General features: G+C 55.9%; 9 protein-coding genes across 9 annotated transcripts; 3 read left to right on the top strand and 6 right to left on the bottom strand.

Moving 5' to 3' along the window:
* Positions 1-360: 360 nt before the first annotated feature.
* LY79DRAFT_576626 (clathrin adaptor complex small chain-domain-containing protein) lies at positions 361-4,311 on the bottom strand (the record flags this gene model as incomplete). Its single annotated transcript, XM_060559811.1, has 6 exons — positions 361-690; positions 767-836; positions 1,376-1,416; positions 1,758-1,905; positions 2,217-2,337; positions 2,628-4,311. The coding sequence occupies 6 exons, from the start codon at positions 4,309-4,311 to the stop codon at positions 361-363; spliced, it is 2,394 nt and encodes a 797-aa protein (XP_060418110.1).
* Positions 4,312-4,409: 98 nt separating this feature from the next.
* Positions 4,410-4,938, bottom strand: LY79DRAFT_380977 (uncharacterized protein). The gene has a single exon (XM_060552863.1). It carries the CDS (start codon positions 4,841-4,843, stop codon positions 4,508-4,510), a length of 336 nt encoding a protein of 111 aa, XP_060418109.1. The 5' UTR covers positions 4,844-4,938; the 3' UTR covers positions 4,410-4,507.
* A 32-nt stretch (positions 4,939-4,970) lies between these two features.
* On the bottom strand, positions 4,971-6,102 carry LY79DRAFT_587369 (leucine carboxyl methyltransferase; the record flags this gene model as incomplete). The annotated part of the gene is made up of 2 exons (XM_060560765.1): positions 4,971-5,791; positions 5,844-6,102. 2 exons carry the CDS (start codon positions 6,100-6,102, stop codon positions 4,971-4,973), a joined length of 1,080 nt encoding a protein of 359 aa, XP_060418108.1.
* Positions 6,103-7,495: 1,393 nt separating this feature from the next.
* LY79DRAFT_587368 (ubiquitin carrier protein) lies at positions 7,496-8,669 on the top strand (the record flags this gene model as incomplete). Its single annotated transcript, XM_060560764.1, has 2 exons — positions 7,496-7,636; positions 7,713-8,669. 2 exons carry the CDS (start codon positions 7,496-7,498, stop codon positions 8,667-8,669), a joined length of 1,098 nt encoding a protein of 365 aa, XP_060418107.1.
* A 1,071-nt stretch (positions 8,670-9,740) lies between these two features.
* Positions 9,741-12,701, bottom strand: LY79DRAFT_576623 (kinesin motor domain-containing protein; the record flags this gene model as incomplete). Its single annotated transcript, XM_060559810.1, has 3 exons — positions 9,741-9,987; positions 10,089-12,511; positions 12,582-12,701. 3 exons carry the CDS (start codon positions 12,699-12,701, stop codon positions 9,741-9,743), a joined length of 2,790 nt encoding a protein of 929 aa, XP_060418106.1.
* An 898-nt stretch (positions 12,702-13,599) lies between these two features.
* On the bottom strand, positions 13,600-14,075 carry LY79DRAFT_380916 (uncharacterized protein). Its single transcript, XM_060552862.1, has one exon. It carries the CDS (start codon positions 13,936-13,938, stop codon positions 13,672-13,674), a length of 267 nt encoding a protein of 88 aa, XP_060418105.1. The 5' UTR covers positions 13,939-14,075; the 3' UTR covers positions 13,600-13,671.
* Positions 13,765-15,090, bottom strand: LY79DRAFT_541256 (ubiquitin-conjugating enzyme E2 2). The gene is made up of 4 exons (XM_060556923.1): positions 14,822-15,090; positions 14,699-14,763; positions 14,407-14,631; positions 13,765-14,336 (listed from the first exon to the last, which is right to left on the bottom strand). The coding sequence occupies exons 1-4, from the start codon at positions 14,861-14,863 to the stop codon at positions 14,213-14,215; spliced, it is 456 nt and encodes a 151-aa protein (XP_060418104.1). The 5' UTR covers positions 14,864-15,090; the 3' UTR covers positions 13,765-14,212.
* Positions 15,091-16,008: 918 nt separating this feature from the next.
* Positions 16,009-17,405, top strand: LY79DRAFT_507686 (acetyl-CoA acetyltransferase; the record flags this gene model as incomplete). Its single annotated transcript, XM_060553852.1, has 3 exons — positions 16,009-16,149; positions 16,208-17,152; positions 17,208-17,405. 3 exons carry the CDS (start codon positions 16,009-16,011, stop codon positions 17,403-17,405), a joined length of 1,284 nt encoding a protein of 427 aa, XP_060418103.1.
* A 336-nt stretch (positions 17,406-17,741) lies between these two features.
* On the top strand, positions 17,742-20,204 carry LY79DRAFT_380891 (PCI domain-containing protein). Its single transcript, XM_060552861.1, has 3 exons — positions 17,742-18,344; positions 18,473-18,776; positions 18,903-20,204. Exons 1-3 carry the CDS (start codon positions 17,971-17,973, stop codon positions 19,866-19,868), a joined length of 1,644 nt encoding a protein of 547 aa, XP_060418102.1. The 5' UTR covers positions 17,742-17,970; the 3' UTR covers positions 19,869-20,204.
* Positions 20,205-20,256: the final 52 nt, after the last annotated feature.

Genomic DNA, 20,256 nt, shown 5'->3' with positions numbered 1-20,256 from the left:
TATCTAGCGGCGTCACCGTTTCGATCCTAGGCCTAGCAGGTCATGTGGATGATAGCTGGACCAGGTTTTGAGCGATGTGACGACGCACCTCATTGCCATTTGTTTCAGCGGGATAAACTGTTCCCCGCGATTCGTATTCAGAGCCCAGTAGGGGCTTTCCCAATATCAATAGCTGACAAATTGCCAAAGTCGATTGCGTGTGCCGCTTGTGACTGAACTCCAGACTCCGGTCCATCCGTACGCCTATACTTGAGACGGGTGAAGTCCGCGGGTCTTCAACCGTGATTACACCTCACATGCACGTGAGCGATGTCCCACATCCCTCGGCCCCTCCTTTTGTTCTCAAGTTCCCCAAGCCCATTATTCCAGCTTATCCAGATGCTCCAGCCTTGTCAGCACCACCTGCTTGCTCGTCTCTTCGATTTCACCGGCGAGGAAGACCTCGTCGAGGATGGCGTAAACCTTGTAAAAGTTGAAGACGAGGTCGAGCTCACAGACGTTGCCAAAGAAGGCGTCGAGGACCTCGACGAAGAAGTGGATAGCCTCGAGGAATGCCAGCTCGTTGTCATTGGTATCGACGCAGGCGCAGAAGAAGAGGCCGGCGTAGCGCCGGTAGACGATCTTGTTGTTGCGGAACTCGACGAAGTTGGACTGGTACTTCTGGTCGCGCGGCGCGACGAGGCGATGGACCTGTGAGAGGAGGGAAGCGTCAGTCGGCTGACGGGGTAGAGGAACAAGGTGGCGGAGAGGAAGGGGGAATCCGCACCTCGCCTTTGAGCTTGATCTTCTCGTCGTCGCTGTAGGGCGCGTACCACTTCGCAAGACGGGTCTTGCCCCTGGATCGCGGGAAAGTCAGCCAACTTTTCCCCCTCCGTTGCTCTACCTATCCGGCCCTTGCGGACGGATCCGGGGAACAATGGGACACGTACTGGCGATTCTGGATCAGGATAAAGGACAGCATTGTTTCGACGTCGGCGGGAATCGCATATCTTTGCAGCGTTCCCGTTCTTTGAATCTGGTGTCTCCCCGCGCTTCAGGTTTCGAGAAGTGAAGTCGGCGGCCACGGAGCTTCGGCGGTGCTCTTGCGGGTACGTACCGAAGAACGATGGCGCCGGCGGGCTTAGGGTGGTGCACTGACAAGCTCCGTTGCTGTTTCCCCCCTAAAAGCCCATGTGGGGGCTCCGTCCCCAAAAACGTACGTATTCAAGACCACTCCCACACCCATCTTGTGCATCTTGATTCACCTAAGTACGAAAGCTACTGCCAGAGGCGGCCTTGGTGGCTAGAGAGGCTTAGTTACGAGATTCTATGGTACTGCGTTTCTATCTTGAAACCTACCGTTATGGCGTTTTGCATTGGGCATGATGCTGCGTACCTGTGCAGCCTGAAGAGGATACGTATCTGAGTAGGTACGTACTGCGGCTGATTGCGCGCCCCCCCCCCCCCCCCCCCCCCCCCTGAAAGGACCAAGGGTATAAAGCCTCGCCTTCCGCCCCGCCTCTTTCAATTCTTCTTTCCTCCTTTTCTTCTCCATCCGAGTGCAAGGGCATTACGCGTATCAGTGAGGATTCGTCCGAGATCGTGTTTTTGCTAGTTGAAAACTATACTATGACCACTCCTAGTTGGCTTCGTGCTGGCTAGGGAATTTTTGGAACCTTACGTTTTTCTCGATGGAGATTTTCTTTCTATTGCGATCCCTCGCTTTCATTACTTGCGGCCCCTTGCTGGGTTGTGGTGAAGAAGGCTGCTTCATTTACCCTGACCTTGAGAATGACCAAACCGGATGCTTTTGGGTTAGTGCTTATTCGAAGGATTGCTGGTTTTGATGAGAATGGGTAAAGACGGATTGTATCGGCCTCAGGGACATCTTTGCCCTGACAGGCTCCATCGCGGGACGAGACTGGCCTTGGCGACGATCACCACACATCGTCGGCCTCGTGGATCAGCCACCGACGTGGTGACTGTCCTTGACTATATTTGGTGCTCACTTGGAGACTTGCTTCCCTAGGGTAAATGTTCATTTCTAGGCAAAACTGCTTCCGCACGAATAAGATATCTTGTCGTCCTCCCTTTCACGGACGGAAAGCTCGTTCCCATCATCTGTCGTCTGCCACTTAGCCATGTGTCGCGTTTGCTGCCAGTGCCGTTCCGAACTTCCAACATCATCCATCAATGTGCCGCTTTCCAGCGACAAGTGCGACTCGGCGCCATTTTACCCTTGACGCTGTCTGCTTTTGCTTGCCAATTCAGGGTTGCTGACCAACAAGGGAAGGGACGACTGAGGCAAACCTTCGGCCTGCTTCAGCGCGGGGCGGTCGAGTAGGACTTCAAAGTGGGCTGCCCTTGTGAAAGAGATGGTATTCAACTACATCTATCACACGCTGAATGTGCACTGCCTGCTGTACTGCCTGCCTGCTGCCCAAGCCTCGGATAACCCTAGGCATCCATAACGCAAAATGCTTCCCGTCAGCCGTAAGAACCTCCAAAAATGTCACCCGCAGCCACCCATTCATTCCATTCTCCTTCACCGTCACAAAGGTCATGCGAGAAGCATACCGGACAGGATCATTCTCGCCACCTCAATATGCCATTCCGTCGATAAAGCGTTTCCGCTACAGCCTCCTCACCTGCGGCCCCAACTCTGCGCACCTGGAAAACCCTTTCCGACTTGCGCGTGCCGCCCCACCGATATAGAGTATCCATCTGCATCGACTCCAAGCGAGAGCCCTGCTTACAGATCGTGTCCCAGGCTGCCCTCACAAATGTGTCTGTGAGTTCTTCCGTCGGGAAGGTTGGCGAAAGGAATCGCCCGTTGCGGTCGATCCGAGGCCTCCTTCGTAAGCTCAACTTCATCGGATCTTCTTCTGTCGTCGAACGGAGGGTCAGGTAAAGATTCCGTAGACGGCGAATTCGTGCGATGCCCTGGCACATCCCCGTGAATTCCGCCGATTGTGAACGAAACGAGGGAACGGCCACCGTGATCGTCAGGTCTTCCAGCGAAGGACACGCCTCAGAAATCAGGCCAATGTGTTCCGCACGGATTTTGATATCTTCCTCCGGTAAGAACCCACTTCCAGTCGGCCTAAGCTTCAGTTTTCGCAGTGTTTTTCCAAATCGAGAGACCGCGAATTGGAGCATTGGCAAAGTCAGCTGGGCCCCGAGTGACAGCGTTGTCAACGCGGGGATGACGGCCAGGAAATCTACGGCGGCATTCTCCAGATCGTCAAAGCCTTCCGTGTCAGAAGGAGCGCTGATGTAGCCGCTGTTGTGCAGCTCGAGGCTGTCGAGGCAGCGAAATTTGGCGTGTTTCGCAAGCCAGCGCAGCTCTCTCGACCCCGTGTTTAGCCTCAGATGGCGCAAGAGTGCAAAGTCCGTAGTTTCGACCCACGATTGTACCCTCTCTGGGCTAGTCCTCTGCATGGACAAGGAAGGTATTGAGCCAAGTTTGGATGCGTAGATGTTACTCGCCGAGCCTTTCCAGTATTTGAGGTTTACTTCAATGGCTTGTGCTATCGCAGATTGCAACTGGCTCTCGAATTCCGGGTTGCATCTCCGATGATACCGGGCCCCGAAGACCGGTTCTAGCTCAACCGTCCTGAGGCTCGGCGATAGACCTTTGACGAGTTTGAGCACAGCCGATTCATTTGTGTGGCCGGTAAATGACTGAAAGTATTCTTTGATCGAGACGCTGCGTAACTGGGGCGACAGGAGTAGAGCAACATCGTATGGGTTGAGAGGAGCACCTTCAATGCAGTGAAGGTCAAAGCATCTGAGATCCAGTAGACATTTGTTGTGCTGGGTCCCAAGTGCTTCCAGGAGGAAGGGTGAGAAGCTGGTCTCGTGCTCGATGACCATGTTGGTCAATCGGACCAGGGCCTTCAGCAGCTGGACCATGGGAGCCCATGCCTCGGGATCTACGAAGACATCGCGAAGACGGCGGTTGTTCGGCAACATTCGCTTAGCGTAGCTGAGACTGTCAACCGTCTCGGCAGTCAGGCGCAACCGGTCAGGCGAATACAGATCACTGTGATGGAGCGTCCTGTCCTCGAAGGTCATCACCAGGCGTCGAACATGTCGTGAAGCATTCGTGCGTTGCAGCACAGTGAGCCACTTTGCGACGTCTCGCTGTAGCTTCCGAGGGTGTTTGATTCGAATATGAATATCGCGAAACAAGTAGCACGAGGCGGCAGCGTTGCAAGCTCTGCTCGTGAGGGCGAAGGACGAGAGATCTGGCAGTTGAACGCCATCGAGGTACCCCGCGATACTGATGAGGGTCTCGGCCGGGAGTGTGTCCAAAGGTCTTTTGATCATATTTACCAAAATCGTTTTTGCGTGTCGATATCTCTATTTATCAAGTTGATGCTGTCGAAAAGCAAGGCGTTGGACGACGGTGAGGGTAGCTGAGCAGCATCGTGGTGTCTTGCGTCGACATATTAATACTGGACCCAAAGCACCCCAGGTGAGGCTGGTTTACGCGCATTGCTTACAAGAGAAGTGGGCTGGGATCTCATGCAGGTAAAGAGAATTGGCTGGTTGGTCCAACTGGAAGAAACCAACCAACATCAACCAGGAAACCAGGGGGCCACTTTGCTAACCGACGGGGACACGGGGGAAACGCCGTTTGGGAAGGTGGTGGCGGAAGCAGTCGGGCCAAGCAAGTCAGCTCTGCCACTTCCCATGGAACGGGCAAGTGCAGCTTGCCCAACCCAAATTTACTCCCTAGAGACACGCTTGCAAGTTTCAACGACGAAACCCGCATCTTTGTCCTAACCGTTCGCCCAGAGTTTGGAAAACCAAGCAGAGCCTCATTTTGGAGAAAACGGACGACGGGGGCAGCACCCATCCAGCCAGGCGTATACTAATTCTCAAGCTGCTGATTTTCTCGGCTGATTGTTTGATTACCGATGTATCCGTACTTCCTAAGCGATGGCGAAGCGGCGCAGGAGTTCCGAGTAACGTAACTCACCTCCCTACGCCCCATTTGAGTCGTCCAATGCAAACCCAACGCCTCTCCATCCCCATGCCACAACGTAATGGTCAGCAAGGAGCTTCCACTCTTCAACCTCATCAAGACCCTCCAGTCGGTCAACACGCTCCTTTTCTTCTGTTGGTACCCAGTTTTCCCAAATGCGCTCAACCGTCAGAGTGTTGGCGTGTTCGAAACCGGCATCGCGCAGGCGCTGTGTTTGGTGTTGCGGAAGCTTGTAACTTTCCAGGGTCGGCATGCGTATCCTCCTTGCCGCAAGGTTGGACGTCATCATTTTGCCAAATGGATCGTCGGGCCTGACTGGTTCATAGATGATGATGGCCAGGTTGGGCATCTTCTGCTCGAACCAGGCCACGATATCTTTGGCTGTGGATGTCTCGAGGTAGCAGAGGCAGCATTCCGATATCAACAATGTCGGGAAGTCCGTTCTGAGGCCTGCGAGGGGCGGTGAGCCTCCTTGCACAAGCTCGCGGAGGTCGCGTGAGTGACAGTAGTACTTGTCTGCTGAGGATGGTTGGGAGCTCCACGAGCCATCTTCCTCTACGGACGGTGCACCAAGAATTTGGCGCAATGGGGGGGCTGACTGTACTACGCGTGCCTTTTTCCGGACCGTGACCGCGAAGTCGATCTCGTGGTAGACAAGCTCAGGTCGGTTGGTTCTGGAAAAGAGACGGAATGGGCGAGTGTCGGTGCCGGCGCCCAGCGAGATGATTTGCCTCTGTTTCGAACCCGACTGTGTGCCGTCGGGATCATCCAAAAAGCTGTCGATGAGGTTGTCGAGAGCCACGGTTCTCGTGTAAGTGCCTGGAAAAGAGATCAGCCTCCATGCTCGACGGAAGCAGATCCTGGCACGGACCTCGATTGATGATGGGTAGCCTTCTTGGAGGGGGTCCGGCCAAGTTGTCCACAAAGAACTGGGCGTAGGGGTCGGCGAGGTATCCTACGTTCACGGCACTCAGGCGCGAGCCGGCGGCGTCGTCGTCGGTCCCTTGAATCGTCTGATCATGGGTCGGGCCCGAGGAGGGACCACCGGGGCCTCTTCCGCGACCGCGACCGCTCCGGCCACCCCTTGCACCACGAAGGGATAACAGGTTCGGGATCGAATCTCTAGACATGGGAGATACTGTTTCCGAGGTGTTGATAAGGTTGAAGATATCCCAGGGTTTGGGTTAGTGAAGTTGTGAGTGACGTAGGAGGGAAACTACGAGGTGGGGCGCCTTAAGACAACACAGTTAGCTGTACCTGGCATTGCCGCAGCCAACACCTTGTACGGATGCTGCCATCGCATTGGATCTCGACGCACAGTCCACCTTAGTGATGCGACTTTGTTCCCTCCGCCGATGCACCTATCGAACATAACCAAAAAGAGAAGGAGATTAGGTCAGGCCGTTGGACGCAGTGGAACCAGAGTGGGAGATCTGGAGAACCCAACGACGCCCGGGTGCCACTGCCCGGTTTGATAGATGGATGCATGCATCGTAGTGTCCCAACAGCTGCGTTGCAATCTGATCGATCGCCTTTGCGCTGCTGAACAGCACAGTACGGCGAACGGCCACATTGTTCTCTATAGGGTATTCAATATAAACTATGTGAAAGGCATGGCCGACCCTTGTTGCAGATCAGGATGACTACGATACTATCCAAAAATGGAAGAATTATGTGAATCCTTTCGGGTGCGTCGGGAGACGCATCATCTAATACGTCGGACGACGAGGCTCCATCATGCAAACACATCCCAGAAGAACGTCCCAGCTGATCCAGGCCGAAAATGCTACGACGTTTCATGCATAATCCCAGAGTCCAAACATCGAACAGACCTTCACCTGTACTCGATGCGTGCATCTGCGTTCATGCTGGATAGTCTCATCAATAGTTCGACCTTCTGCAAAACAGACCGAAATATGCCGTACAGCCGCTACATGACCTGGCCATTGGTACATCATTTCAACGAGCAAATGGATACGAGCCGTCCGACATGCTAGAATAAGGCACGGATGATGCATCTACCTTACGACCAAGACTCTGCAGATGGCGAACTAATAACTGACGTTTGTGTTTCTTCGTCGTCCGCTTGGCTTGCAGAGCGCGTCGTCAGACAGACCGTTTGCAGGGTGTGACTCGTCGAGGGAACTTGAAGGATCTGGGGGCCAAGGAGGCGGGAAGAGACGAGTGTGGCTGTGCCTGCCTGCTGCCTGGTGATGTGCTGCTAGTACCCCGGAGGACCCCACCGTTAGGTAGCGTGTCAGTATGGAGTACAGTACTTTCTGCAGGCTGTTACACTCGCACACCAGCAGGTAGACTTTCCCGCCACCAAGCAAGCGTCTAGGCAGCACAGGCCCTTCTGGATCCATCCTATACCCTCCCGTCACTTCCATCACTTCCATTCTATCTATACTCCTTAAAAAACCTACCGGCCTCAACCTTTCAGTCTGACTTCTTTTCCCACCATTCATCGTCACATTTTACATTTACTTACTTTATTTCGTTTGCCGAGGCCAAGCAGCAAATATGAAGGCCGAGATGCAACACCTCGCCGGCGCCATCTACAAGAGGGCCGTTAAGGAGACGCCTGACCAACGCCAGCTGCCCGCGTGGAGCATTGCAGTCTACATTGCCAACTTCCTTGTCTTCGTTCCCCTTATTGTCTGGGTAAGCAAGCGCTCTCTCTGTCTTCTCTGCATCATCCTTATTGCCAGCCCAGCTCGACTAACACTAGATCTCCCAGACGGTCTACACTCTCCACCAAGTCTATCCTATCTTTGCCATCGTTGAGGATGAGAATCCGCCCGCCTACGACCCCGTCGACCTTACCGAAGATGATGGTATCATCCCCTCCGCCGGCCCCGAGGCGCGCGCCGACGGTCCCGTCCCGACGAACAAGGCCATCACCGGCGGCCGCCCCACCACTGTGACCTCGTCCCTCCGCTCCATCAACCGCCTCCTGAGGACCTACGGCGGCTGGCGCGCAAACTTCCGTGGCTTCTCCGTCTACTTGGTACAGTCCGTCGCCACGAGCCTTCTCTTCGGCCTCTTCTCCAGCTTCCTGCCCGGCATTCTCGCCTCTCTCGCGACCCTCCTCGCCGCCCTGTCCCTCGTCCAGCTCAGCACCGCCTGGGTCCACATCGTCATCACCCCGCCCAGCTCTCAGCACTTCTGGCAGCGCCTGCCGTCCTTCAAGCGCACCTTTGATGCCACCGCCCGCCCCGTCGCCGCCTACTGGCTCTCCGAGCAGGTCGCCACCTGGATCCCCATTGCAATCGGCTGGGCCATCGGCATGGACCTGCCCAACATGCAGTTCGGCAAGCCGTCGACCGTGTCCCAACCCCATGCATCTGATGCCTGGAAGAGCATCGTCATCACCATCATCAGCATCGCCTTCCAGGTCACCGTCGTCATCCCGGCCCGCGTCGTCCTCGTCCGCGTTCAGGCCTCGCTCCTCCCTGAGGAGGCCAACACCATCATTCCCTTCGACCGCTCATTTGGGGGTAAGGTCGAGCCCCGCGTCGTCGGCGGCAAGGGCTACGCCACCATGGATGACGCCTGGAGCGGTTTCTCCCGCGCCGCTTGGAAGCGTCTCGTCATCCTCTACGCCAAGATATTTGCCACTACTCTTGCTGTCTTTGTCTTGATCACCGCAATCCTCGTTCCCCAGATCATTCTCATCAGTACGCTCGCAAAATAGATTGCGGTTCCAAGATCGTTACCGGCTTAGCTTAAGCTTGCTGTATTCGCCTAGCAATTTCGACTCGAAGTCTTAGGTGAACCCGCCATCAGATTTGCTTCAACTAGACGAGACGGCTTGTTTACTTATCCATAGCTGATAACTTGTGGAGAAACTACTGAGCCGAAGCAGCGGGGATGCTAGCCTTGTCGTTTCCAGTTGCCATTCTAGTTATCGGATACATTTCCTATATCATTCCCGATCATATCCCACTCAGATAGCAAAAATTGAACATGAACTTCGCGCAGTCATCGATATTAGCAGCAAGTCTCCTTTTCTAATAGCGTCATTAACCGTCAAACGTCTTGGATTTCATAAGTGGCGAGGTCCGTCGTGTCGTGCCACCAACTCCCCCCAGACTATGCACCAACGGCAACCCTTATTGCCAATCGGCCGTTCTTCCCGCCCCGTCGTGGGATGCTCCTTCCTGTCCGTCCGTCCACGGCCGATCCAGCCCGTCGCGCACCCTGCTTCCACACGCCTGATGAGTCTGCCACCAACCGCCTTCTGGTCATTTGCGGGCGACGCTCCCCATGGACACCATTGGTCCACCCTCACACACCCACAAAACCACTCAATCCCCCCTTGACCAAGAATGATGAAAGACCACCCAGAAACTGCCACAGAAACAAATCCAAGAGCAAGGCAAACCCAACCGAAGAGAGGAAGATAAAAAGTTTACGTCAAAGGATACTGTTTCCCTGACCAGTCCTTGTGCTGTATCGTCCAAATCTGCACTTACAGTCTACCGGTTTGTTTTAGTTCTTTCTTCCAATGTGCCGAGTTAAGCAAAAGGGGAGGACTTTCTCCCAGGAATGGCGGGTAGTGTAGTCTTAGTAACGAGGGCAATAAAGAACCGTGCCGCCATTATCAGCACAGCAGGGGTATAGCGGTCTAGTTGCCAGGCTATCGCCTGTCACATGTGTCGTCATGTCTATTTGGGGGGATGAGAGACTGCACTTCCTGAAACGGTATGCCCGATAGCAGGAAAGCAAGGCTTAAAGCGGAAAGGTGGGCGCAGTAAAACAGTCCTTAAGACTTCTGGGAGAAGAACCAACTGCTGCGCTTGCCAGCACCGCCCTCGTTCTGCTGAATGCTGCTGATAACGGGGATGGAAGGTCCCTGGTTGTCACCACCACCGCCACGGAGAGGCTTGGCAATACGGCTGCCTGCGTTGGTGAAGCTGAAGCCACCAAGCGAGGGGGAGTTCAGGCCGCGGGTGCTGCCAGCCTTGGCAGCCTCCAGCCTCTCCTTGACAGCAGCGAGCTGGACTTCAAACCTACAAGACACCAGTCGTTAGCAATCGGTCCGAGCATGAATGATGCGTTGAAAAAAGGGAGCAAGAATGAGTGGCAAGCAGGGGTAAAGAAGCAGTCGTACTTGTGGTTTGCAGAGGCCATCTTCTCCTGGCTATCCTGTAGCAGGCTCTCGAGGCTCTGGATGCGCTCGTTGCGAGCAATGAGCTTGCGCTCAGCAATGGCAACCTCCTTCTTGAGCGCCGAGTTCTGCTCGACGAGCTGGCGCTGAACCTGAGTCAGCTGCTCGAGGTTCCTCTCGAGGAAGGCCATCTTCTTCTGCTGCGCCCGGTTGTTGGATGACCGGAGCACGTTGTTATATTGCTCTCTCGTCTCGTCGAGCGAGATCTCAAGCTCAACCACACGCTCACAACGGTTCTGAAGGTCGCGCATGAGGCTCTTCTTCATGATGTCGAACTCAGCAATCTGTTGCTGGATGGACTTGCCGTTGGCCAAGGGTGCGGCAGTGCCGGCCTTGACTCTTTGCTGAAGGTCCTCGATAAGGGCCCTCATCTTCGAGTTCTCGGCTGCCTTCTGCACGATCTCAGCCTTCAGCTCGTCCACGAGCTCCATGGAGGTGGTCTGCTTGTTGGAGTAGGCGCTCTCCAAGCGAGACTTGATCTCCTCGACGTCGTTCTCGCTCAGGTTGCGGGTAAGAAGCTCCTCGTACTCTTGCTGGAGAGACTGAAGGCGGTCCTCGAGCTCGGCTCTGCGGCGAGCGTCTGCCTCGGTGGAGGAGGCGCTGTAGACGGACAGCTCGGCTTGTCTCACGATTCCTTGGATCTCGACGAAACGCGTCTTGAGCGCCTCAAGCTCGTCAGGGTTGACGACTTCGCCGGTAGAGCTGATCTCGTGCAGAGCCTCCAGTTGGGCAATAGCCTCCGCGATGGCCTTTTCGTTGTCGCTGAACACATCGGCGCCGAGATCGAACCCGGCCATCATCTTGGCCATTTTCTCAGCCTTCTTCTTTTCCTTCTCGTCCAGAACCGCGCTCGTCTCCTTGGCGCTCATCTTGACGTCGAGAAGTTGCTGCTTGACCTCATCAAGCTCTGTGGTCAGCTCGGCGTTCTGCTCCTTGAGTGCGTCCATGGTGATCTGTGCCTCTTTGCCCTCGAAGCTCAGGCGTTCAAGCTGCATCTTGACCTCGTTCACCTCGGCGTGGAGCTTCTCATTCTCCTTGCCCGTCTTGGCATCGTGCTCCTTTAGATAAGCGAGCTCCTCCTTGGTCTCACGGAGCGCCTTGTCTGTAGTATTGTACTGGCTCTCCTTTTCGGCGAGTTGGTCCTGAAGCTCGTTCTCGCGACGCAAGAACTCGTCTCGCTCGTCCTTGTCCAGAGGCAAGCTTGGTGTTCCTGAGCGCTCTGAGATTGCGGGTGTCTCTGATCTGCTTTCGGGCAACAAGCGGGAAGGTGTCGACGGACGGTGTGCTCTTGCTTCTGCCTTGGCTCCTGTGACACCATCTGCAGACAAGGGGGCCACCCATCTGTCTTTGGGAACAGATTCACCAGCACGCCACATCTGAACCTCACCCTCCAGGCTCGAGAGGTAGGTCTCAAAGGTCGCGATTTGGCCTCTGGCCTTGCCAAGCAGGGCCTTGAGCTCGGCAGGACTAAGCTCAGCATTGACCTTGGCCTTATTCTTGATCGCCTTCGCGCGGGTACCGAATCGTAGGGTGCTAAGGGTTTCAGCGTCGTTGTAACTACTGGGCGAACAGTTGATGATGAGTGTTGTCCGACTGTTACCTCCGAGGGATTCTTGCAAGATACGGGTCAACTTAGAGTCTCGGTAGGGAACGTGAGAGGATCTGCCGTCGGTCAGGGCGTTGATGACCATTCCCAGAGCACTCAAACTCTTGTTGATCTTCTTGGCCTCCTCGAGCGTCTGACCACTGGCTCCTGTCTTTCCAACTTTTTCGCTGCCGGCCAAATCGACCAAGAAAAGCTGGCCGCTCTTTGCCGATCCTGTCTCGACGTTTTTCTGGGTGATAGTGACGACGAAGATAGAATGCGAACGAGAAGATTCCTGATTCATGTTGGTTGCAGCGACGGCACGGGCATTTCCACCTCTTCTCATGACCTCGTAGACCTCCTGGACGCTGGAGACATAGACCTCCAGGAGACCCTTGACGTAGACACCGCGGTTCTTCTCTTCGTGGACGGGAAGATTGTCGTTCTGGGGCGCCAACAGGTCGCGAATCCTCTCCATGTAGATTTCCATATAGCTGACTCGTACTGTGTACTCGATAGTGCTGGGGCTGGACATGATACTGGCGAAGATCTGCTCGATGATACGGGGGATAACACCGCGACCTTCCTCGTCGTCGATGCTGGAGCCCATCATGGTGTAGGACTTTCCGGCACCCGTCTGACCGTAGGCGAAGACCGTTCCATTGTAACCGTTGAGAATATCGTCGACAGTAGAACGGATAGAGAAGTCGAAAATATCGGACTGCTTGCATTCCATATCGAAGACTCGGTCGAAGGTGAAAGAGCCCTGCGCCTCTTTCGACTAGAAAGGTTATTGTCAGTCACTGCCTACATGCACAAAGGCTTCAAAAAGTGGACGAGAAGGCACTTACGTCGAGGGTACATGTGTCTTCGCCATTAAAAGTGACAATAGGCTGGCCGCCCGATGCCAGTTCCACCTTGTTCTGTGGACGGAATCGGGCCACCACCTTGATACTATTTGCGCTAGACATGGCGACGGGATTTCAGACCAGCAGGCGTCAAAGCCTAGGTCATGGATTCCGATCGAGTGAAGTTGTTGCGCGAAGATAGAAGGGGGGGGGGGGGGGGGGGGGTTGCGTGTGGTTGCGGCGAAGCACTCGGCGGCCGCAGCTCGGCAACAGAGAGGATTTGTGGTGAAAGGACACACACAAATAAGGCGGGATGAAATGACGGTGTGCAGATATGTGGGAAGGCTGCTAGAATGACATGTCGCAGGTTGTTGCAGAGCAGTGGTGCAAAGAGAGAAAGAAGGATGACGACAGCGCAAACCAGCAGCAACAGCAGCCAGAAAGGCAGTCGGATGGGGGAAGCGAGAGAGAATAGTTGAAAGGATGTGTTTGTATTGTTTGGGATTCGGGGTTGCCTTTGGGGGGGTTGAGATGCAAGTGACGGGGTCGCGCTAGAAATCGCGTGGAATCCTTTGCTTGCAGTAAGGCGGTACCGGTACAGCACAAATGCGGGCTAGAGAGACAGAAGGTCACTATGGAACCTAAGCTCCACAGGGGCAATCACAAGTCACTCAGGTCCTTGTGCCGGCCGCAGCAATGCATAAGCCCGCCGGGAGGAGATAATGGACCAATCCCGTTCGCTCGAAACCACTTCCCGCTGGTGGTTTCATCCCTACCTCACCATTCGCCGGTACAGTTACCTACTGAATGAATGCCTACCTACTTGTTTTTACTACCTAGGTACCTACCACATGTCCCTCCTCGTTCCTCGTCCAAGGCACTACACTATTCAATTCGAGAGGCTCGTCCGTCCCAAAAGAAGGGTGAGCGAGTCCCTGTCCTTCTGCTGAAAATATCAGCACACACTGAGCATCGCAGGGCGTGCCCGCGGGACAGATGAATGGGCCTGGCTCATTACGCACTAATTAGAAGTCATTGGCCGAGCACGCGACAGTATCGCCGATGCGAGTAGAATTGGCACAACAAATTCGAGTCACAACACACTATGTCCCTGGCACATGGGTGGACTGCTCCGTTTTTGGCAAATGGATTCAAAACAAACAACGCAGGGATGCATATTGAACAATAGATTTGGTATTTCGCTGTTAATGAGGCCCCAAATGCACTTCCCACGAACTCCCCTGTAAAAGCCAGATGAAAACGAACCTAACGTCACCGGCATCCGGTGGCTCGATGGTGGAAAAAAGCAAAACGCACGACCGCGAAACGCCCATCGCAACAAGGTCGCCCCCAAAGCCATACGGATAGGACAGCGCAAGCCGAAACGCCAAATGTTCCCCCCCCACTTGCACTACTGAGGGTACCCAGCCACTTAATGCGAGGCAAATCAAGGAATCTGTCTGGTCGACCCTGGGTAGCCTCTCACGTGAATTTGTCTGTCCCAGTGTGGTCATTCGCCGTCCCAGTGCAGCCCTGCAATATGTTCCCAAAAGGCCATCACCTGCTTGAGGCAGAGAGGACCATGTTGTTCATAAACGTCGTATGTGTTCCTTTTGTGTTGGTATCATTGTCATCTAGTCTTCCCAGCTCTTCTCAACCGTCTCGCGAACCCGCTTCGTATACTCCTTGCGGTTGTCCTTGTAAAGATTCGACGCCTCCACGTTCGCGGGGGAACCGGTGTTTGGGTCGTTAAGCAAACTGTTGCAACGTTAGCTCGGACTGTGTCATCTACTCTCAAACTATGAACCCGCCGTCCCCGTCGGCTCACCTCTGGATACTTGTCAACACCGCGGCAACGTCGTAGGTGGGACTCCATCTGTTCTGCAGGATATCCAAGCAAAGCTCTCCCGTTGCATAGACGTTGGGATGGAACATCTGGCTGATGAACTTGACCGCGGGCGGCTTGTTGGGATACTGCTCCTCGAACTGCATCACGAGTCTGAAGGTTCCGTCCTCAAAAGGCGTGTCGGCGGGTCCGATAATCACGGCGTTCCTGCAAAGGTCGGTGTTAGCCTGTTTCTTGGAGGCCCCTTGCAGATTCGAGGTGTATACGAGCATACCAGGTCATAACGTTGTCAGGTACAGGAGAGGCAGAGACGCCGGCGGGAGGGTCGGTCTGCATGCGCTGCTCGATATGTCAGCGCTCCTGTTGGACTTTGAGATGCATGGGCATCATAACTAACCTTGAAGTCGCGCATCAAGCGGCGGCGGGCAGCGGTCGACATGGTGGCGGGCGGTCGGTCGGTCGGTCGATTACTGATTACCAAGACTGGTAGGGTCGCAAAGGATCAAGATAGCCGTCACTGGAAGACAGGTGGATGGCTCGAAATGCTGGCGGATAAATCGGAATCCTAGCTGGTGTTCAGGAATGTTTGAGTTTCGCAATCCGCGTGGTCGAAGTCTGAAGATGAATGATGGAAGAACTGGCGAGATAACGTTTGGATGGTTCACAGTCCGACTGGATGGCACGGGAAGCAGCTCGGCTTCGCCATCACCGCCTTCCGCTTAGGCCAAGTGAGTGGGTCTTGGGTCTTCAACCAATCACAATAGCAGGGGCGAAGCGCGAATCAGACTAAACCGAGCCAGCCGTGAATGTGCGACACCACCACTTAAAGCCTGCATTGGGAATACACGAATGGCGGCGCCACTATTCAATGACACTGTAATTTTTCTTCTCCGTTCCCCTCCCTTTGTTCCGTGTCCTTTTCCCTTTGGTCTTGCTCGAGGGGAACTTTGCTCGTTTACTGCTGCTTTGTAATGCTGCTGTTAGGCTGTCAAGACTCGCCCTTAGGGATAAGCGTCTACATTATTGCTCTTCACATGCAATTAGCCATGTGCTCTCCCGCTGCGCGCTGCAACTACTCAGATGCACAATGCGATCCGACATGTTTCTCGAAGGTTTTTATATAAAGTACGCGGCACGACTGCCGCCACAAACCCATAAGTGCGACGTTCCAGAAACGGGATTCAGACGAGGCGCAGATGGTGACACTGCTGTCGGAGCCCTTCTCTGGCCTGACGTTTCCGTAGAATTAGGTCCCTACTTCCACGGCCCGGGGTGGGGGTCGGTTCCCCAGAGGCCTGCACATCGACCTGGGGGATTCGGGTGACCTCACAGCTGCACTCCTTCCTGAGAAGCTCGGCCCCGCCCGTGCCACCCACCCCCTCTTAAGCCGAGGAAGACCGCAGGAGCTGGGGTATTGCTGTCCTGTGCCATCCACATGCTTGCTATCCATCCCTCTCGAATTGTGAAGCCGTTGCCATCTTAACTTTCCTGTTCACCTTGTGAGGTCATCTCGAATATCCTCTCGCCGTTGTCATCTCCCGTGCGGCTTGCTGCAAACATATACCTATCGTCAAAGTATTCATCATGTTCTCGAGACAGTCGTCGAGGCTCCCCAGCCAAATCGCCAGGCAAGCGGCGGCCCGCCAGTTTTCCACAAGAGCTGCACTTAGGCAAGAGGTCCGAGATGCATACATCCTCAGTGCATCGAGAACGCCAACAGCAAAGGTAGCCAGTCGCTAGCCAGTCAGTGTATATCGGGGTCGATCACTAACTCGGACACCAGTTCAATGGCTCCTTTACCAGCGTCTCGGCGCCACAGCTCGGCGCCGTCGCCATCAAGTCCGCCCTCGAAAAGTCCAAGGTCCCCGTCGACAAGATCGCCGACGTATACATGGGCAACGTGCTGCAGGGATCTGTCGGACAGGCGCCGGCTCGCCAGGCCCTGATCTTCGCCGGCCTCCCGTCGAGCGTTGAGGCCATCACCATCAACAAGGTCTGCGCCTCTGGCCTGAAGGCTGTTATCTTCGCTGCGCAAAACATCCAGCTGGGCCTGGCCGAGGCGCAGATTGCAGGCGGCATGGAAAACATGACAAGGGTTCCTTACTACGTACCTCGAGCGTCCAGCTTGCCGCCGTTCGGCCACGTCAAGATGGAGGATGGCCTGATCAAGGACGGTCTGACCGACGTCTACGACCAATTCCACATGGGCAACTGCGCCGAGAACACCGCCAAGAAGTACGAGATCACCCGCGAGATGCAAGACCAGTATGCCATCCAGTCCTATGAGCGCGCTCAGGCAGCGTGGAAGGCCAACGCCTTTGCCGAAGAGATCGCACCCGTGACCGTCCCCGGAAAGAAGGGCAACACCGTTATCGAGGCCGACGAGGGCTATCTCGATGTCAAGTTCGACAGGGTTCCCACGTTGAAGCCCGCGTTTGTGCGTGACGGCACCGGCACTGTCACTGCCGCCAACTCCTCCACGCTGAACGATGGCGCAAGCGCGCTCGTTCTGGGTAGCAAGGAGATTGCGCAACAATACGGATCGGGGTCCCGTGTGCTGGCCAAGATTTGCGGGTCGGCCGATGCCGCGGTTGACCCTGTGGACTTCCCTATAGCCCCAGCCAAGGCAGTTCCCATTGCGCTCAAGAGAGCGGGCATCACCAAGGACCAGGTCGCCGTCTGGGAGTTCAACGAGGCCTTTGCCGCGGTCATCAAGGCCAACGAGAAGGTAAGTTCCAGTCCGTCGTCGAGTGGCTCAGCCATTGCTAACCTGCACTGCACAGATTCTCGGACTGGAGGGTGCCCGCGTCAACCCTCTCGGAGGAGCCATCTCCCTCGGCCACGCCCTGGGAAGCTCCGGATCGAGGATTCTCGTCACTCTGCTTCACCAGCTAAAGCTTGGCGAATACGGCGTCGCGGCGATTTGCAACGGAGGCGGCGCGGCCACTGCCATTGTCGTGCAGCGCGTCGAGTCTGTGTGAAATATAAGAGGTCGGATGACACGGCAGGATGGTTCCAGGCTATGTGTCGGCCGGGCATAATCATAAAATTGCATGCACGCTTAGGTCCCAGTAATATGGAGCTGCTTTCCCAAGATTGCGATGACCATGGCCGGGTTCGAGGCGTAACGTGTCTGGAGGAGCAAATAGGTACAACTCGAAATGAGCCAAGGAGGAAAACTATACCGCTTATGGGACCATTATGAATATGATCTCTGCTTCGTTCTGAGTTCCAGGCCCATAGTGCATGAGAAATTACAGGTGAAAACTAGCTCAAGAAAATAATCCAAAATCTGTTCCTGTCAGGTCGGGGTGCCCCGGTAAGGTGCAGCCAAACTCACCGAGCACGCACCCCTGCTCCCCGCACACCGAAGAATCCACCTCACCTCACCTCAAGCTCTCTCACCTTGAACCTGCACTCATCGTCGACTCTCAACACGACCCGCGGGGCATCACTCACGTCTCACCCCACCAGTCACTCCGCATCTCCTTAGCGCACTTGGTCTGTAGCGCCTCCAGTCTCCCGCCTACAAAAGCGGCGCCGACGATGTCCCTCCTAATTCAATTCTTGACACAAATCCGCACCTTCATCCGCGCCCAGAACAGCGACGAGCTCCGCAACTGGTTGCTCGTCGAGCCCAATGCGAACCAGCAATATCATGCTCTCGCCTCGGAGCTCAAGACGCAGTTTCGTTCCTCGCCGCACACGAATGGTGGTGGCGGCGGCGGCGGCGGTAGCACCAGCACGGCCCTCGAGAACACGATTGAGAAATGTCTGCCCGAGGAGGACGACGTACCCGAGGGCCAGGGCTCGCCATGGCCGGGCTTCGTAACTTTTATGAAGGACTACATGCTCTTTTGGCGCGATGTTGACTATGGCGACCTTTTGGGCGCGCACACGCTGCTCAGCGGGTTGGTGAAGTGAGTTTTCGCATGCCCTCTACATCACACCCTCAACCTCGACTCAGGACGACCCCCCCCCCCCCCCCCCCCGAGACGCTGCGCAATACGTTGAACGAACGCACGCGACTAACACCCCCGACACACAGCTCCTGCAGCACGGCCTTTGCTCACCCAACCTATGGCGGCATGCTCCTCAAGACGGCCATGTCGCTCTGCGAGTCCCTCGCGCGGCTGACCATGATGCTCTCGCGCCGCCCGGACCTGACGCGCAACATCCGCAACGTCGACGCCGACGACCGCAAGTCCATCGCCGAGTCCTCGGCCGAGATCATCCAGAAGATATTCACCACCTGCCTGACGGACCGTTCCAGCGCGCGCTACAGCAAGCCCGAGGGCAAGAAAGTCGGCGTCTACATGTTTGCCAATCTTGTGCTGAAACTTCTCTTCGCTGTGAGTATTGCTTCTCTCTCTCCATCTCTCTCTATCTCTCTCGCTCTCTCACAAACACATATGCCACGCCTCTTCACGCCCCATTTATCCTACGAAGCATATGATGAGGCCGCTAACCGTCAGAAGTGCCGGCGAACGCACCTCGCGAAACAAATATTCACAAACATCTCGACAAACTCCCCGCCCCTCTCACTCTACCCGGCCGCCCAGCGCGTCACCTTCCTCTACTACCTGGGCCGCTTCAATCTCGCAAACTGCCACTTCCTCCGCGCCGCCCTCTGCCTCGAGGAAGCCTACCTTCAGATCCCGCCCTCGCTGACCTCCCACCGCGCCCTCGTCCTCTCCTACCTGATCCCCAGTAACCTCCTCCTCGGCCGCCTGCCTACCCAGCTCCTCCTCTCCCGCCCGGAAGCCACCTCCCTTGCGCCCGTCTACCACCCTCTGGCCCAGTCCATCCGTCGGGGCGACTTCGTCCTCCTCCAGCACACCCTCGCGCAGCACGAAAAGTACCTCTTCGACAAGGGCCTCCTCCTCCTCCTGACCCACCGCCTCCGCCCCCTGCTCTGGCGCTCTCTCGCACGCAAGACCTTCCTCCTGACATACGCCCCGGGGCCGGACGACGCGTCCTCCACCGCCACAAACCGCCGCGCCGCGACCCTCGACCTCGCCGACCTACACACGACGGCGTCCTACCTCCAGCACCGCCTCGAGGGCTACGTCCCCTCTAGGCCCGCGTCCTCGTTCTCCTCCACGTCCGCCTCCCCGGCCTTCCTCGCGGCGGTATCCCACGAGTCGGCCTCGACACTGGTCCCGCCGCCCGGCGGGCCCCGGAAGCTCCGCCCTAACGAGGGCCTCGTCTGGGGCAACAGCCCCGTCGAGATGGACGACGTCGAGATGAATGTCGCGGCGCTCATCCAGCTCGGCTTCATGCACGGCTTCGTCGCCCACTCGCAGGGCCGGTTCGCCGTCATGGGCGCCACCAAGAAGAGCCCCGTGCTGGCCGGGTGGCCGACCCCGTGGACCGCAGTCCGGGAGAGGCAGTACGAGGAGGATCTGGACCTCGATCATGTGCCCGGGTGGGTCAAGGGGTGAAACGGGACGAGAGTCGCGCATGATTGCGGGACTTTTGTTCTGCTGAGGATCAGAAGTCCGGAGGGTGAGAGAGAAAGAGAAACAAAAACAAGAAAAAGGAGGTTCTTCCTTTCTAGGTAGAGATGCGCTTCGTGTCGGGGGGGGAAAAAAAGAAAGAAATGATACCCTGTTCGCAATTCCCTTCACCCTCTGCCTCGAGCTGGGTCCGCGTCCCCTATACCGGCCTTCGCCGCACCCTACCTATTCTGATTCCATCCAAGAAAGCTTCACCGGCGTGTTGGACATGCAAGCAAGCGCTCCTGCTTACTAGCAACCCCATTGGCGAGTCTCGCATGCGAGTGGAGGTCTGGCATAACAAGGGTTGGCTTCCGGACAGCAATTGTTGACA

The sequence above is a fragment of the Colletotrichum navitas genome (genome assembly GCF_030913465.1).
Source record: "Colletotrichum navitas strain CBS 125086 chromosome Unknown LY79scaffold_8, whole genome shotgun sequence".
In the NCBI taxonomy this organism is placed as follows: Eukaryota; Fungi; Ascomycota; class Sordariomycetes; order Glomerellales; family Glomerellaceae; genus Colletotrichum; species Colletotrichum navitas.
The sequence above is the reverse complement of the archived record's forward strand: the minus strand, read 5'-3'. Positions and strand labels throughout refer to the sequence as shown.